Source organism: Magnolia sinica, chromosome 9, assembly GCF_029962835.1.
Source record: "Magnolia sinica isolate HGM2019 chromosome 9, MsV1, whole genome shotgun sequence".
In the NCBI taxonomy this organism is placed as follows: Eukaryota; Viridiplantae; Streptophyta; class Magnoliopsida; order Magnoliales; family Magnoliaceae; genus Magnolia; species Magnolia sinica.
In genome coordinates, this window is record NC_080581.1 from 89,228,194 (window position 1) to 89,247,792 (window position 19,599).

At 38.8% G+C, this 19,599-nt stretch overlaps 1 protein-coding gene across 1 annotated transcript; it reads right to left on the reverse strand.

Annotated features, from left to right (window-relative positions):
- Positions 1-384: 384 nt before the first annotated feature.
- LOC131256019 (glucose-1-phosphate adenylyltransferase small subunit, chloroplastic/amyloplastic) lies at positions 385-8,259 on the reverse strand. Its single transcript, XM_058257014.1, has 9 exons — positions 7,944-8,259; positions 5,784-6,080; positions 4,185-4,454; positions 3,809-3,988; positions 2,045-2,148; positions 1,838-1,949; positions 1,493-1,591; positions 1,228-1,347; positions 385-580 (listed from the first exon to the last, which is right to left on the reverse strand). The coding sequence occupies exons 1-9, from the start codon at positions 8,238-8,240 to the stop codon at positions 464-466; spliced, it is 1,596 nt and encodes a 531-aa protein (XP_058112997.1). The 5' UTR covers positions 8,241-8,259; the 3' UTR covers positions 385-463.
- Between the last annotated feature and the right edge of the window lie 11,340 nt (positions 8,260-19,599).

The window sequence follows — 19,599 nt, forward strand, 5'->3', positions numbered from 1 at the left end:
GATAAGGCCAATGACAAGGGACACGAAGATGGCACTACTCAAATGTAAAGGTGTGGCCCACCTACAGAGCGGATGAGCTTGATTGACATGACAGGTGATCTCCATTGTCGGGGTCCGCCATTTACACTGATCAGATTTCCCCCAACTGGTGAAATGTTGCTAGTCGTACTAGTATGAGAAATTTTGCATGCGGCGGCTGCATGTGAAAATCTATCTTATCGATTTTCCAACTTCATCAGAGGAACTAGTTGAGTTGATATATAATCAGTAAACCACATGAGATTTTGCCGTTATCTATCCAGAAAGAGAACCGATGAGATTATTCACAAAGCCAGAAAATAAGAAGAGAAGAACTTTACAGAAGAAGAGGTCCTTTTTGGATATAGATAACATAAGTTAAGAGAAGGACTCTCCCTTATTTTACCTCCTCTTACTAAGTGAAGCAAAAGGTGGGGCTTTGTCTTTATATGATGGTCCCGCTTGGTATCAACGCATCTTTGATTATGGTGACGATGCCGCTCTTGATGAAGTACCCATCTGTTTCTCTTGCCGCTTCTTGGACATTATCCTGGTTGACGATCTGAAATGACAGTAACCTGATATAAGTGGACATGCATACATGCAGACATGTATACAATATGTTTTTTTTTTTTCTTAAAGACATGAGTATGCGTATATTTGATTGATGGAATTGCAGGATGAATAGCCCAAGGCTTTGCTTTCAGTTCTAATAAGTGGGGCCCAGGTTTCAGTAATCCAAACCAATGTGTCTGTTGGTACCCTTACCAATATGGATGGACCATGCCGTGTGTGTTCAGATTGGCCCTTTTCAGTTGAATATGGACATTTCTGCATTTCTTTTCTCAACCATCCAGTTTTAGGCCGTAATTCAAGGGTCGTTGGGATTGCCCTGTCGAAAAGATTTTCAGAATGTGACCCATCTGCACAACAAACCAATCAATGGTCTCGATAATCAAACCGTGGACCTCACTTGTCTCAGGTCAACATATAGTTCCTGGGATTGCCCTGTCAAAAAGATTTTCAGAATGTGGTCCATCTATCAATGTTTATTTATTTATTTCTTTTCTTTACTTTCTTTCTTATATATATATATATATATATATAAACCTTTTTTGTTTGTTGTTGTTTTAAGATCCAAACAGAGTGGCTATTCAGTTCACAATCAGGGTGAGTTCTGTTTCAAAATTTTCAGAAGAAGATCAAGACCTTCACATCATCTCCGATTCGAGCGTTCTTGTCGATGATAGCCCTTTTGATGTGAGAGTTCTTTCCTATGCCAATGGGGACGCTACCTTTCGCTGCCAGAAATCTCCTGTCGGCATCCGTCTGATGGAAGAACACATTGCAAGATTCAAAATTAGATCACTGTACCCAAAAGATCACGAAGAAAGAGATGTTACTTCCACTAGGGCGGATTCAATCACCGTGCTAGCAACATGATGATGGGTCAGATTTGATTAAGAGAGATTACCTCATAGTAATCAGCCCCCATCAGTAATGTGTCCTCAATGATCGCACCCTCCGAAATGCAAGAACGAAGCCCAACAACAGAATGGTGGATTTTGCAGTTCTGCAAGCAATAACAACATGCCATATTTACAGCAAATGAGGCTGGTAATTTCAGAAACAATACAAAATGGACATGATATACAAAAGGGGTATTTTCTATTTTAAACCCATAGGTGAGAAGGCCAAAGGGAAGTCTAGGAAGGGTGGCATAAGATTCAATCCGAGAGCATACAAAATTGCAATGTCCTAACCTAGCTCGAAACAAGAACCTAGTACAGAACTGTATCTGCAACTGCAAGTAGCTTACCTTGATGACACAACCCTCACCGATGACGCTGTCCGTAACATCAGCATCAAGCATCTTGGAAGGTGGCAAGTACCGAGGTTGTGTATAGATTGGAGAAGAACGATCGTAGAAGCTGCATATAGAGAGAAAATAAGTGATAGTATGATATTGTACATAATTCAATATTCGATAATAAATTTCTTGATTTCAACCTTCCGAAACACATACCTAAAATCTGGAACTGGCTTTTTGGTGATCCCCAAATTCGCATTATAGAAAGCCTCAATTGTACCAATGTCCTCCCAATAGCCATCATACAAGTAGGCTTGTACCTATAATTTATCAAGAGGCCTACAAAGTTAGATCAGGTAGCTGCAATAAACAAACATAAAAACAACCTAAAATGATTGTTTGGAAATTATTCATAGCTTATTATAGTCCAAATTTACAACTGGGGCCCAAGTGGGCCCACCCATCGTCACAGTGGATCAATGGATAGGAGGGGTTTCATCATGACCCAATATAACTCTGTTCAGATGATCATGGAACAAGGCCACTTCTACACCTAATCATTGTGCGAGCCCTTAATTTTACATCCAGAATTACCCAATCATGATTTAGGTGGGCAACTTGAGTCCCACATATACATTCACACTATAATAGGGTATGAAGAATTTGTACTGGATCGATTATTGATGTAGGAAGTACCGGCCAATGCACCAAAAGCTCCAGAGCTGTTGTGGAAGCACCAGAATATCCCTTCTAGGCCCTCCCAGGCAAATCGACCAAGATCTTCTTGTGGGCTATCCTATATCTCACAAGCCCCACATTGGGACCCACCCCGTGGCAATTCTGCATCTCACAGACCCCACCTTGTGGGCCACCCCATCCCAATGTGGAGATGCACCTGCATCATCCACCTACACCAGTAAGGAGACTCGGACATTGGTCTCCCGCTTTGATACCACTTGATGCAAGGAGTACCAGCCAAAAGGACAAAAAGCTCCAAAGTTGTTGGGGAAGCCCCTGACCATCCCTTTATCTAGGCCCTCACAAGAAAACCGACCAAGATCTCTCCATGGGTTACCCCGCATCTCATTGGTCCCACTACCATTCTACATCTCACAGACACCACCCCAGTGTGGAGATGCACCTGCATCACTTGTGTCACTGAAAATCAAGTGACTTTCGAATCAAGTAGACACTTTATGGGCAGAGTCTAGAGTGTTTAGAAAGTGTCCAGATGGCTGTTGAAGAATACGCTGGCTGCGATATCATACATGGCAGAAGTGTCTTTTATTGGAGAGACCATGGAAGGGAGCTCACCACATATCATCACCCATGTGTTGCATTGGGTGATGGAATTAAGCAAATAAATTTGCAGAGATCCAGCATGTTTTCAGGTTGCAGATGCAAACTTTCTCTATGTTATTATAGAAGCTAATAATATGGTTGAGGGGTTATGGTTAAGGTAAAGGGTCTCTGAAGTTGACTCTTACATTTGGAGACTCCTTTTATTGTAAGCCTTTTCCTTTTTCCCTGTATTTTCTTGTTTTTTACTAAATAACATTTTTTATCGTGAACTGTAGAAGTTATAAAAAGCCAATAAAATAAAAAAGAAGAAATGAGAAGCTTTAACAATGGGAATGCACTGCAAGAGAGAAGTTAATGCTGGAAGCTCTAAGGAGATGTTTGTTATTCTGAAGGATGTAGACTTATAAATTAAAACAGCTTTATGATGTCTCTAGTTGTAGAGAGAGCAATAATATGTATGCGGGTATTTTGCAGTTTCATTTGCAGAGGGATTATTATTATTATTTTTTTCAAGAAATAATCTATGCAATCAAGAAAGAATAGATATTGAGATGGCAATATGCCATGATTGCCATCCACACCCCTAAACTGCCAAAGCTTTCTGATAGTTCAAGGATATTGGAATTGAAATGTACCATGAGAGAGTTACGAAATTAAATTCATCACAGTTGGACATACCCTCATTCCAATGGAAGTTGCACCAGGAATAACTTCACTTCCAAAATCATTGGCTCCAGGGAACTTGTCTCGAAGCAACTGCAACATCACATCTTTGCTGACCACATAAATACCCATACTTGCAATATAAGGCATCTCTTTTGCTCTCTCATCATCAAGGCCTAAAATGGTAGTGTCAACCTGAAATGGAAGATGTGAAAAAAAAATGAAGTGGGGGAAGAAAATAAGAATATTCATTTGTTAAGCATTTTAAGAGAGAACCATATCCTCAATAAGAATTCATGCAGCGCAATCATGACTACTATTTAATTGTATCATGACTACTATTTAATTGTATCAAACAAAGGACCAAAGTCAAACCATCAGAATTCTCTACCTTCATTGCTTTAAGCTGCTCGCCTTTAGGTTTTTCGGAAAATTCAATAATCCGACCTTCTTCGTCAATCTTCATCAGACCGAATGCAGTTGCACGTTTTTCATCCATTGGCAATGCAGCCACAGTGATATCTGCATCAGTTTCTCTGTGTGCTTGAATGAACCTCTCATAATCCATACGATATAAATGATCTCCAGCAAGAACTAGGAATTCCATGACATTATGTTCCTCAAACAGCCATAAATACTGCCTCACAGCATCAGCAGTTCCCTGTAAATACATCACAGAAATTCATTCAGCACAGTCCATTAGCAGAAGACAGTTTGGGCGGAAGGAAAAGAGCTCAATACCATCACATCATCACACATGCAACAGGCTCGTGAGCATACGTGTCTACAAACATGCATGCATACATACAGGGAAATGATTCCATGGTAACGTTACCACCATAATTGTGGTGGTAAAATTATAGAATGGGCCCCACGGGATGCATGTAAGACATCCACTCCAACCATCTTGCATGCCCTGCCTCATTTGTGCATGGCTCCATAAATAGGCTAAAGGGAAACTCAGGTGGGCCGCACCATAGGAAACAGTTAGAATGGACGCCCACTTCCAACTGTTAACACTGTCATTATGGCAGTAATGCTAAATCATTTGTGTGCATGGATGCATATGTGGGATTTGTAAGAATAGAAGTGCAAGCACATGTAAAGATATTCTCTTAAGAACAATCAGAATTGAGATTGGTATTTCTAGGAAGTCATATTTCTTCGAAATTTCAATCCAAACAGCCCCATTACAAAAGCAGAATTGAGCTTTTGAAATCTTAGGAAGAGTATTGATTATAATTATTAAAAAAAAAAAAAAAAAAAAACTGTGGAAAAACAGAGAATTTCTTGCATGCTTTCTGGCAAATTTGATAATTCCATTAGCCTCTCATGCAGATCAGAGTTGTTTGTGAACCAAACAGAATGAACAACTTGGCTTCTGAAACACACAATATTTATATGTACATGAATTCTTATTTTATTGCATATTCCATTACATAAATATAAGAAACAAGTATACCTAACAAGTTTGATGTAAATTTCACAGAAAATCTGTAGATTCACCAATTCTCTGAGATTCACTGACGATAAACAACATCAATGTAAATTTCACAGGAAATCCATGGATTCACCGATTCTCTATGGATTCACCGATTCTCTAAGATAAGAGTGGGGCGCATTGGCCTCTGGTGTGAGGATTCTTAAATTTTGTGAGGGAGAGGATAAGAACCTTGTTGTTCTGAGCAATGATTCCCATTCTGAAGCTTAAAATACACATGTAGAATAGATCTCTTCTTTGAGGTCTACTCCATCTTGATCCTAGTCCTTTGTAAAGTTTACTCTTCTTCTAGCATAGTGGAACTCACTTTTCAAGTTTAATCATACAGTACACATTGATGGGCACTCTGTTTATCGCTACCAATTTTCTAATATAAAAAATGGAGTCTGTTCCAAATCAAAATTGCATACATCAAAAGGGATAAACAGTACCAAACCCATTCAGAGAATGAGCTTATCAGCAACCATTGGGCAGAGTTGAAAATATTACCTGGAACCAGTTTGGATTCTCAGGGCTCTGCTGAGCAGCAAGAACTTCAACAAACCCTTCATTCTTGTATCCACTCATGTTACTTCCATATGCACGGGAAAGGTGGCGGTTAAGAGATGCAGAATTGAATTGTGTTAGAACATAGATCTTTGATATGTTACTGTTCAAGCAATTGCTAACAGGAATATCAATTAGCCTATAGTTGGCTCCTAAAGGAACAGCAGGCTTTGCTCTCTTTTTGGTGAGAGGGTACAGGCGGGTACCAGCTCCGCCTCCAAGTATAATTCCCAATACACTCTGCAGGAAAAAAGAAACAGAGAAACCATTCAATCGCCCGAACCATTTAATCAAGAGAGTAAATAAATAGCTAACACTAAAATCAAATCCGTAGACTATCAGACAATCAACTACATCACTTCAAAAAGTAAAAAACAAAGAAAGACTGACATCTACAACAACCATCGACAATGAGAGAGATGACCATTAAACCATCTATCATCAGCGTTTGACACTTATAAAGATCCCTAGACCCCAAAATATCCTTCGAGACCTCATTTCAAATGTAACAAGTGTCACAATCTTCCCCCCAAATGCATTAGCATAGAGCTCAAAACCAGCCCAAACCACAGAAACAAATTGATCATCAATAAAATAACCAGAATGACAAATAATAATAATAATAATAATAATAATCCAATACTCTTCAACAATCAGAATTTCTATCCTTGGAATGCTTTGATCTTTTCCCAAGCCACAATCTAATTGCTAGTTATCACAAGATAAACATCCCATCCAAAACAGAGAAAAAGAAGAAATAGATCACCAAGAAAAATATAAACAAGACAGCAATACTAGATATCAAAAACCTAGAAAATCAATTATCGCAACTGTATCCCATCATTTTTCTAGACTGCACTTCATCAAGATTCCCAACTTCACTAGAATTTCAAAACCGACAACAAACCCAAATCACAAAATAACAGATTACCAGAAAAGAATATTGGCAAAAGACTAAAATTCCAATTCTCACAAAATTTCCAAACTGAAACAGCAGTCTCCTCAAATTATCAAATTCCTTCAAAATCATGATCCGATCCAAATCAGGAAAAAAAAAGAAGAAGATCATCAAGTAAAAACAAATCAACAACAATCTATATAGAAAGAAGAAATCAAGAATCATCTCCAATATTCTTCCAGACCGCATTCCCACCAAATTCACCACTCATTTGTCTTCAAATTGAGATCCAATCTAATTCATATAAAAAAGAAAAACACAAAAAATGATGAAGAAAAACTATTCGAATGCAATCTTCAACATCAAGATCCAATCCAAACGAGAGAGAGAGAGAGAGAGAGAGAGAGAGAGAGAGAGAGAGAGAGAGAGAGAGATCGAAATACAGACTGCTTGAAACTCCTGAACTCTGATACTCTCAATGAACTTTCTGATCTTCTCCGCATACCAAACTTTCCTCAAATCACTCTTTAGAAAATCAAAATCAGACCCAGATAAAGAAAGAAGAAGAGAAATGCTCCAGTGCTCTCAGAACACTATAACTTAAAGTGCTCCTAGTTCCATTGGTCCAATTGGATACTCTTCAATTCAATCCAATTCATCCATCCACATCGTTCATCAGGTCCAACCCATGTTCCATGGGCTACAATACAAAAACTACACTAATCCAACAAATATTAAACATGATCAAGGGCCTTTAAAATGGACAGTCAAGATTGTTTTAAAAAAATAGCACCAATCAACAATCTGATCCATCAATTTGTTAAGGCCCATCATGCATTGCTTATGATTCTGAAGAATCATTTTCGTTACACAATCATAGCCATTCCATCCATATCTTGGAAAAAGGATGGCTATAAAAAATAGGGCCAAATCGAGGGTGGATAGATCACTTGATCAGTGAAATTCTTGCATAGTAGTCCATGAATTGTGTTCTGGACTTTGTAGACGGTCCAGATAGATCGATTGAACTAACCACATGAACTGATCCAACTAGGAATAGTATAAGTTATAGTGCTCTGAGAGTATCGGAGAATTTCTCAAGGAAGAAAAAGAAAATCAGAAAAATTACCTGAAAATTCCCAAAAAAATAAGAAGAGAAAAACAGAAAGGAAGGAAGAAAAACAGCTGAAAGAAAAAGATCATACTCTGCTAGCATCGGGATCGAGACAGGTCTGAGAGTTCCGGGAGTCGGAAACGGCCTTCGGAGAAACCAAGATCGGAGATCTGAAACCGGGAACGGTTTTCTTGCAGCTGGAAACCGCTTTGGAGAGGAGCTTGCTGTCACCACCGCCGGATAGATGGGAGGAAGAGGAAGAAGAGAGGTTTTGAGTTCGAGATATGAGAAAAGGGGTTTTGGAAGTAGGGTTTTGAGGGTTTGAAGAAGCAGAAGTGGGAAAGAGCTTTGATATGCCAATCGCCGCCGATGCTGCTGTAATCGCCATTTGAGGATCTACGCAAGAGAGAAGGAGAGTGAGGTAAGGGTTTTTATAGGAGGATCCTGAGCGACTCAGACCTATGCAATGAAAAGGCCACTGGGATTCAACGAAATTACGACAATGACCGGACTACAACAGGCACTGAGATAGTCTACGATGATTGTCGACCACCATTTTTGAAATGGTAGATCCTGTTTATACGTTCACGTTTCTTATTGTAAAACAATCTAGACCGTACAAAGTCCGAAACGGGATATATTTGATCATATAAATAGAAGTTTTCATTGTTTTTAATATGGAATTGGGCCGTACCATTTTGAATAGGATTATTCATTAAAAATCCATAAATTGGAGGGATAAAATTATATGATTAGATTGGTTTTAGTGGCATGCTTTTATTCCCAATGTATGTTGTAGTGTGGATGGTCTAGATAGATGTGAATGAGTACCACATACGAAAAAGATGAGCCACCACCATTTCCAGGATGGTAGAAAACTCGCAGAGCTATCAGTACTTAGAGAAATTATATGATACGCGTCGTCAGCAATTTTGAACAGTACACACGCGTTTCTAATCCACCGTAATCCGGACCATTGGTATGTTGAATCCAGCTGGTAATGGATCATAACTAAGAAATATTCCGTATAGAAAGATATCATGAATCAATATTAGAAATATTTTAAATATGAATTTGGAGCATTATTGTATTTCTTTTCTTAACCGTCTTTGATATTGAACGGTTAATATTTTTCTATACCATATTCCAACTACTCTTAGACAACAAATCAATGGCTTTGATTACCCAAAAATTCACCCAAATTCTCAGAATTAAAAATCACATGTACGTGCAAAGATACTGGCTTGTATCATATAGTTCCTGGCAAGGGCAGTTATTGAGAAATTTGCGACTGTATGACCCATTTATGGCCCATTTAGGAGACTAAGCCCACCTCATTTTCCTGTGCAAGAATACGCCCCAGCTGTACGAATAGCTTGCCAAAGGTCGAAAATGCCCCCTGCTTGTTCCTTCGAGCGGATAGGTGGTGCTCGAAGACGAGCGCTGAGACTCCTCGAACTCCCAGTTATACGAACGGTACAAAAGATATCAAAGTTACATGGGCCCCACAGTTACGTATTTATTATATCCACAACGTTCATCCATATATCGAGATCATTTCGGAGCATTATCCAAGCAAAAAAAATCATATCAAGGAGCAACTGGACCACACCACAAAGAGCAGCAGAAAATTGATTTTCACCGTGGAAACTTTTGTAGGGCCCACCATAACATTTATTTTCCATCAAATCTATTCATAATGTCACAAAGACCTGGATGAAGCAAATTTTGTAATGATCCAAAACTTCTGGGACCCCTAAAAGGGTTTCAATGGTAGACGTCCAATCTTCCACTGCCTTTCACAGTGTGGTCCACTTGATAGCTATATCTATCTTAATTTTTTTCTCAAGCGTTAGTACGAGTTCGCCAAATAGATGGACGGTTTGGATATAACACATACCTCATAAAAGGACCCACAAAGGCAGTGGGGATTACAATAGGGAAAAAAGAGAGCCTGGTATCTATGGCTACGGATTATAACCGTAGAGATAACTGCAGCCAATGCTTTTTCAATATGTCCTCTACTATGCATCGAAGGTCTTTCGATATGTACTTCGATATATCGAATGTCATTCGATTAACCGAAAAAGGTCCAAAATTGTCCAACAATTTTGCATAAAAAATCCTACAATTTTCGATTAATCGAAGTGTATTTGATATGTATCGAAGATATAACTACAGATTATAGCTGTAGCCATAACTGCAGTCCGTAAAAGTCTATGCAAATTTTTTTATTTTTTATTTTTTATTTTTTACATGGAGAACTTTATTCTACCCACAATTTTCTCTAGTACATATTTATATAAATATGTATATATAAGCATATAAAAAAAATTCGCTCTTTTTTTCATTTATTTCTTTATTCATTTAACAAGAATATCTTCTAAACCAAAATTAGTTACTTGATGTACCCTATATGATTTTGGGGTAAGAGAAGATACTTTAGTCAACTAACCTAGTTATTTTTCAAGATTCCATCAGGTCGATGGTCGAAAATTCATTTCATTCACTTTGCGGTCAATTTCAATCAGTTCGTGGTCATTTCCATGCATTTCACCGTCAATTCCCTCCACTTCACGGACAATTCCATGCATTTCATGGTCATCCCAAACTATTTCGTGTTGATTTACGGTCATTTCGAGGCATTTCACGGTCAATTTCCTTCACTTCATGTCATTTGCATGCATTTTACGGTCAATTCGCATCAATTCATGATCATTCTCATGCACTTCACGGTCATCCCAAACTATTCTGTGTTGATTCACGGTCGTTTTGAGGAATTTCGTGATTAATTCCCTTTACTTCACGGTCAGTTGCATGATTCCCTTCACTTCACGGTCAGTTGCATGCAACTGACCGTGAAGTGAAGGGAATTGACCGCGAAATGCCTCGAAACGACTGTGAATCAACACGGAATAGTTTGGGATGACCGTGAGCAACTGACCGTGAAGTGAAGGGAATTGACCGCGAAATGCCTCAAAACGACCGTGAATCAACACGGAATAGTTTGTGATGACCGTGAAATGCATGGGAATGATCATGGTTTGAAGCGATTTGAGCGCGAAATGCATGCAAATGACCATGAAATGAAGGGAATTGACCGCGAAATGCCTCGAAACGACCGTGAATCAACACGGAATTGTTTGGAATGACCGTGAAATGCATGAGAATAACCATGGTTTGAAGCGATTTGAGCGCGAAATGCATGCAACTGATCGTGAAGTGAAGGGAATTGACCGCGAAATGCCTCGAAATGACCGTGAATCAACACGGAATTGTTTGGGACGACCGTGAAATGCATGGGAATGATCATGGTTTGAAGTGATTTGACTACAAAACACATGCAAATGATCGTAAAGTGAAGGGAATTGACCGCGAAATGCCTCAAAATGACCGTGAATCAACACGAAATTGTTTGGGACGACCGTGAAATGCATGGAAATGATCATGGTTTGAAGCGAATTGACCGTGAAATGCATGCAAATGACCGTGAAGAGAAGTGAATTAACCGCGAAATGCCTCGAAACGACCGTGAATCAACACGGAATTGTTTGGGACGACCGTGAAATGCATGGGAATGATCATGGTTTGAAGCGAATTGACCGTGAAATGCATACAACTGACCGTGAAGTGAAGCAAATTAACTGCGAAATGCCTCGAAACGACCGTGAATCAACACGGAATTGTTTGGGATGATCGTGAAATGCATGGGAATAATCATGGTTTGAAGCAATTTGAGCGCGAAATGCATGCAAATGACCATGAAGTGAAAGGAATTGACCGCGAAATGCCTCGAAACGACCGTGAATCAACACGAAATTGTTTGGAATGACCGCGAAATGCATGAGAATGATCATGGTTTGAAGCGATTTGACCGTGAAATGCATGTAAATGACTGTGAAGTGAAGGGAATTGACCGCAAAATGCCTTGAAATGACCGTGAATCAACACGGAATTGTTTGGGATGACCGCGAAATGCATGGGAATGATCATGGTTTGAAGCGATTTGACCGCGAAATGCATGCAAATGACCGTGGAGTGAAGGGAATTGACTACGAAATGCCTCAAAACGACCGTGAATCAATACGGAATTGTTTGAGACGACCGTGAAATGCATGGGAATGATCATGGTTTGAAGCGAATTGACCACGATATGCATGTAACTGACCGTGAAGGGAAGGGAATTGACCGCGAAATGCCTCAAAACGACCGTGAATCAACACGGAATTGTTTGGGACGACCGTGAAATGTATGGGAATGATCATGGTTTGAAGCGAATTGACTGCGAAATGCATGCAAATGACCGTGAAGTGAAGGGAACTGACCACGAAATGCCTCGAAACGACCGTGAATCAATACGAAATTGTTTGGGACGACCGTGAAATGCATGGGAATGATCATGGTTTGAAGCGATTTGACCGCGAAATGCATGCAAATGACCGTGAAGTGAGGGGAATTGATCGCGAAATGCCTCAAAACGACCGTGAATCAACACGGAATTGTTTGGGATGACCGTGAAATACATGGAAATGATCATGGTTTGAAGTGATTTGATCGCGAAATGCATGCAACTGACCGTGAAGGGAAGGGAATTGACCGCGAAATGCCCCGAAACAACCGTGAATCAACACGGAATTGTTTGGGACGACCGTGAAATGCATGGGAATGATCATGGTTTGAAGCGAATTGACCGCGAAATGCATGCAACTGACCATGAAATGAAGGGAATTGACCGCGAAATGCCTCAAAACGACCGTGAATCAACACAGAATTGTTTGGAATGACCGTGAAATGCATGAGAATGATCATGGTTTGAAGCGATTTGACCGCGAAATGCATGCAAATGACCGTGAAGTGAGGGGAATTGACCGCGAAATGCCTCGAAACGACCGTGAATCAACACGGAATTGTTTGGGATGACCGCGAAATGCATGGGAATGATCATGGTTTGAAGCGATTTGAGCGCGAAATGCATGCAAATGACCGTGAAGTGAAGGGAATTGACCACGAAATGCCTCGAAACGACTGTGTATCAACACGGAATTGTTTTGGATGACCGCAAAATGCATGGGAATGATCATGATTTGAAGTGATTTGACCGCAAAATGCATGCAAATGACTGTGAAGTGAAGGGAATTGACCGCGAAATGCCTCAAAATGATCGTGAATCAACACGGAATTGTTTGGGATGACTGCGAAATGCATGGGAATTATCATGGTTTGAAGCGATTTGATTGCAAAATGCATGCAAATGACCGTGAAGTGAAGGGAATTGACCGCGAAATGCCTCGAAACGACCATGAATCAACACGGAATTGTTTGGGATGACCGTGAAATGCATGAGAATGATCATGGTTTGAAGCAAATTGACTGCGAAATGCATGCAACTAACCGTGAAGTGAAGGGAATTGACTGCGAAATGCCTCAAAACAACCGTGAATCAACACGGAATAGTTTGGGATGATCGTGAAATGCATGAGAATGATCATGGTTTGAAGCGATTTGGCCGCGAAATGCATGCAAATGACCATGAAGTGAAGGGAATTGATTGTGAAATGCATGGAAATGACCGTGAATCAAAACGGAATCGCTGGGATTGACCGTAAAATGCATGGAATTGATCGCGAAGTAAATGAAATAAATGAAATTGACCGCGAACTGATTGAAATTGACCGCAAAGTGAATGAAATGGATTTTCGACCATAGATCTAATGGAATCTTGAAAAATAACCAGGTTGGTTGGCTAAAGTAGCTTCTCTTACCCCAAAATCATATAGGGTATGTCAAGTAACTAATTTTGGTTGAGGAGATATTCTTGTTAAATGAATAAAGAAATAAATGAAAAAAAGAGAGAATTTTTTTTTATATGCTTATATATACATATTTATATAAATATGTATTAGAGAAAATTGTAGGTTGAATAAATTTGTCTATGTAAAAAAATAAAAAATAAAAAATAAAAAATAAAAAATAAAAAATAAAAAATAAACCAGCACAGACTACAGTTATGGCTACGGTTATAATCCGTAGCTATTGGTCATATCATCTTCGATACATATCGAATACTCTTCGATATGTATTGAAAATTGCAGGAATTTTGAGGCAAACTCGCTGGACAGTTCTGGAACTTTTTCGATTAATCGAAAGACCTTCGATATATATAAAAGGACATATCGAAGCAGCAAGGGCTACGTCTATGGCTACGGTTATAATCCGTAGCTATAGAAAACACCGTAGCCATAAGTTCCTGGCCTATTTATTTATTATTATTTTATTTTTTACTTTTGTAATCCCCATCGCTTTTTATGTGTCCTATGATGAGGCATGTGTTATATCCAAACCGTTCATATATTGGAAGAACTTGTATTAAGCCTTGAGACGAAAAATGAGACAGATCTAGCTATCAAGTGGACCACACTGTAAAAGGCTGTAGATAATTGAACTTCTACCATTGAAAACCTTTTAGGGCTCACAGAAGTTTTGGATCATTATGAAATTTTTTTTCCCTCTTCATCCAAGCTTTTGTGACCTTATGGATAGATTGGATGGAAAATAAATGTTATGGTGGGCCCTACAAAAATTTTAACGGTGAAAATCAATTTTCCCGTTGCTCTTTGTGGTGTGGTCCAGTTGATCTTTGGATATGATTTTTTTTTTTTTGATAATGCTCCCCAATGATCTCGAAATATGAGACTTTGTGGTTATAATAAATACGTAAACGTGAGGCCATGTAACTTTGATATCTTTTGAACCGTTCGTACAACTCGGAGTTCGAGGAGTGTCAGCGCTCGTCTTCGAGCACCCCGATCCGCTTGACGGAACAAGCAGGGGCATTTTCGACCTTTGGCAAGCCATCCGTACAGCTGGGGCGTATTCTCGCAGAGGAAAATGAGGTGGGCTTAGTCTCCTAAATGGGCCATAAATGGGTCGTACAGTCGTAAATTTCTCGGCAGTTATTGGATACATCTGACAGAGAGTGGTGGTACATGCTCATGCAATCAGAGATTATACACAAATCTTACTTGTAACTCAAAATAAAACCGTCCAAAATTCTGGGCCGAAAATTAGATTTTGACAATCCCATATTTCACTAATGTACGTGTTTTTCGAATCAGAAATGTAGACTATTTGTCATCTTAACCGTTAATTAAATGTCCATCAATCTGTGAATTATGATCATGCAATTTTTTAGATTCTAATCCAATGATCAATCTCGAGAAGTTCCCACGAGTTGAACGGCTTGATTACTCTAATACCGCTTGTATAATCGCCGAGATATGCATTCTCAGTTCACCTGGCGCAAATATCTATTTTTCATTGTTCAGGTGCGTTTGTAGCCCATGTGATAAATGAACCCTTTCAGCTAGGTGGGGTTGGACGTTGTGGGGCCCAACTCGATGAATGTTTTATATCCATTCCGTTCATCTGTTTTTTATATCTCAGTTTAAGGAATAAGCTATAAAATGAACCAAATCTGAATCTTAAGTGGACCACACCACATGAAACAGTGGATTAATGATACCCACCAGCCTAGCCTGCTGTAATGTTTATTCACCATCTAACCTGTATATAAGGTCACACGTATCTGGATGAAGGTAACACACAAATATCGGCCAAATTCAAAAACTTGTGTGGCCCCCAGTAAGTTTTAAGTGTGGCCGTTCAATCACAACTATTTCCTATAGTCTGGTCCACTTCAGCTTTTGATGTGCTTCAATTTAAGTCCATGCCTTATAATTAGCTCTCAAAATGGAAGGGAATAAAACACACGTATCACTATCACAAGTGGGCCCCACAGTTGCCACCATTTAAATAAATGGTGTGGACCGCACACTCTGGAGTCGAGCCTAAAGCGGCATACGTCGGGAGCAGATTAGGTGAGACCGCCAGCTGCGTGACCGTGACTGTGGGACCCACCTTGATCTATGTCAGTACATCCACTCCGTCCATCTGTATTGAAAACTCATTTCAGGTTATGATTAAAAAAATGAAGCATTTCCAAATTTCAGATGGACTAGTACAGCAAATAGTAGTATCTGGCAATTAAAAGCTTCACGTGGGTCACCAAAGCTTTTGATCAGGATGATATTTGTGTGGTCTTTATGACCTTATCAACAGGTTACTCGGTAAATAAACATTCCGCTGGACCCTTATGAAGTTCTTAATGGTGGGGATTCAATGAATACTATTTCTCGTGGTGTGGTCTACCTAGTATTTTTTTTCATGCTTCATTTTTAGAATCATCCTAAAATGATCTTTGAAAACTTTTAGACGGTGTGGATTTAAGTAAAATAAATCACTGTGAGCCCCACAGTTAGGGATCCCACCCACCTCAGTGTATCCGCGATACCACCTAATCCTCTGTCGCATATGTCTCTCCTCGCCGATCGTAGTCGTTGCAGGGTCATCATAGTACTTTTATCGTATTAGTTAATTACAACTCACATGTCGAGATCCTAAGCACTTATTATATTATAATGAACTAGTGGGGATTGCAGGAATAAAAGCCATGGATATTCGACCTACGGTCACGTTCACAAGCTACCGAGTCGGATCTCGTCCACGTGGCAATGGCGTTTTGTGTTCTTCGGTAAGGCTCACGTGACCTGCGGCGCCCACCTCGGCGGAAATGAAACTAAGCCGTAAAGGTCACATCATCCCACCAAACGTGAGATCTTTTATGGAGGGGTTTGCTCGAGTACATTACTGTGTACGGTAATATAATACATCTGGGTTTTAGCCGTTGGAAGTGGACGGACCCAAACTGTTTATGTGAGAGCTCTGTTCTTCGATCAGAGATGTTTTAAATATATTTTGATTTTGTTATATCAGTCAGCTAATTATTTAAAGATCATAATGACCGTCCATTTTCAAAGCAAAAGAACCGACTGCTAAGTGCTAAAATAATTAGATGTAATAGATTTTATTTACCGAATGCTCATTTTACAGGATGACATCCATCGTAAAAACGGTTTGGATTATCTTATTACAGGATGAGACTCATATTAAATCCCTATGTATTACATTGCAAGACATTTGGGTGTATTTGAGCACTCTCCTCCATACAAGAACCGTGAGCCCTGCTGGGAGTACTCGCGAGTGTAGCAAGAGAATCCACTTCTCCATACACATGCCATAGTGTATGAGATCCGGACTGTTAATCAGGTGGTCCCAACCATTACTATGTGAAATATTGAAAAAAATTAGGATTTTCCTGAAAAAAACGGCAACAGATATGTCTCAATGTGGAGCATTAAAATCTTATTTAACTGTCATCTTTTCACATCCCATGTATGTGAAGAACATTGTCATCCCTGCTGTCTCCAGATTCTATGAAAGTTAATCAAAATGAGTTGAGTATAATGTTTTGTATTTGAAGATTCTTTTAAGATATACAATGAGAACTTTATGAAAATATAGTTGGAGGGCATTGAATAACACCACATCATCCACAAGTGATCGTGTGAAGAGAGATTATACCGAAGTAGCTGCAGGATAGATGACAAATTTAGAAGCTGAGAAGGTTAGATAATGCTAAATAATTATATCAACCATTAAAACATGAGAAGCATCCATATGACCTATTTAAAATGATAAATATCAAAGTAATTCAATAAAGTAAATTGTCTGGTATCAATCAAACCAAATTCAATTTATCTTTTAATTATCATTTCAATTACTTATAATTTATATTTATTAATATCATCCTTTACTTTATTCGCTATTTACATTCTGTAGTGTAATAATTTACTTTATTCACTATTTATATTCCTTTGTGTAATCCGTAATGTTAATCACATAGCTATTAATGTTAGCTATACTTTGAGTCTATACTCATATATTAGATTCAGTTAAAGCATTAAACAAAGTTCTATTTAGGAAAGTGCTTTTTAGCTGTTGTTCGCAACTGATTATAAGAATTTCTTTCTTATTGCTTTTTATTTGTATTAAAAATTACTTTTGTCCACAAGGCAAAGGTGTGATTTATTATTAAACGTTGAATCCTGTCTTATGACTATCGACTGATCATTTTATTACACTGTACGAGTGGTTGAATAGGCGATTGATCTTATTCAATTTTGGTCACATACTGTATATCTATTTATGTTGACACTTGGGGTCATAGTTGTTCGGTTTGAATTAAACCGCACATTCAATTCTAGCACGCCCGCACTTATCACGTGACTCAAACAGTAAATCGAACCGCAACAAACATAACTAAGTAGATTTTTGTCCGAAATGCATAATTCTGAGGACCATTTAATGAACAATTCTGATCTTATACACACGTGCTACATTGGCAAGTGTGGGGGAGCAAGATTCTCTTCCTACTCACGAGTAATCTTAGCGCCTCGTGTGCATCAACAAGCGCAGTGACATTTCAATGGGGAGTAGATTAGGTGAGACCCTAAACTCACAATGGTGCGGTCCTAATTACCATGAGACCACCTTGATGTATGTATTTTGTATCCACATGATATTATCCATTCATTTTTTCATATCATTTTAGGAAATTATTCGAACAACGAAGCAGATCCAATAATCAGGTAGACCATATAAATAAGAAATGGTAGTGATCGGCCATTAATTAATGAACCACAATGGTGATCACATGGTGGTGAGCATATACCCATGCTATGGTGTCCTACCATGCAAATCTAATGAACACTTGAAAAGTAAAGAGTAAAATTGTAAAGGGATGTGTAATTCTTTTAGTTGCACTGATTCAAGTTGACGGTTCAATCACTGGATCTGAACTGCCTATTAAGTCTCGAATCCATTTTCTGGACTACCTGATTGGATGATTCATTCCATCCTTTGTTTGGACTTATTTTCAACAACCATCCTTCTTTAGAATCATAAGTAATTTATGTGGAACCTAACAAATAGGTGGATCGAATTGTTGATTGAACCCTTTTTTGAAAACTAACTTGACCATCTATGTTAAAGTCTATTAATTAAATGGCTAATATTTGTCAGATTAGTGTCATATTTACATAGCATATCTTGATGTTTGCGTTGGACGTAATGAATGGTCAGGATCAATAAATTGGTCTGTTTTTAAGTGGCCTAATACAACTAGAGCACCCTAACTAGAGTTGAAACTCCGGCAGGTTTGGTCGGGTAAGTGCTCAAACGCTGGCCTATAACCCAAGGTTCCTATACCCCAACCCCAACCCAACCCAACATTAGGTTGGAAATTCTCAACCCAAGCCCAATCCAAGCGTGCTTGGTCGGGTTGATTAGGTGGATATATGCTAATATTTTCGTTATTACATTAATCTATTATATTTTAAAACATGTCTTATTTTTTGTACCTATGATTTTATTAATTATATATAATTATTTATTGAAAAAAATTCAATTTTTAACAAACAAGCTAAAATATAAGACAACTATCCATTTAAAAGTCGTGTTCTGTAGCACACAATCTATTTGGGAGAGAAATCTAGCGTTTCTTATTAGCTCGAGTAATTGGAAATGATATGGACGAATAAGACCCAACGTCATTGGAATTTCCTATGCCTTCAACACAAACGAACCACACACAATCATCATTTATAACTTATGTTTTGATTGGGTTCGAGTTGGGTCGGGCAACCCGTACCTGACCCAAGTTTTATTGGGTTGGTGTTGGTACAGTGCAAGACCAAATCTAAACTGGGTACATCATGCTCGAGCCCAACCCATCTTTCAGATCTATCTTTAACTTCAGGCCCGTAGAGGACGTGCAAAGGAGCATTTCT

Bases quoted from the DNA above. Each gene is read 5' to 3' on its own strand.
- LOC131256019 (XM_058257014.1), bottom strand. From the start codon at position 8,240: ATGGCGATTACAGCAGCATCGGCGGCGATTGGCATATCAAAGCTCTTT. The intron at 6,081-7,943 runs GTATGATCTTTT...TTTTTCCTGCAG, and splicing joins TCGATCCCGATGCTAGCAGA to AGTGTATTGGGAATTATACT. The intron at 3,989-4,184 runs GTAGAGAATTCT...CTTCCATTTCAG, and splicing joins AGCAGCTTAAAGCAATGAAG to GTTGACACTACCATTTTAGG.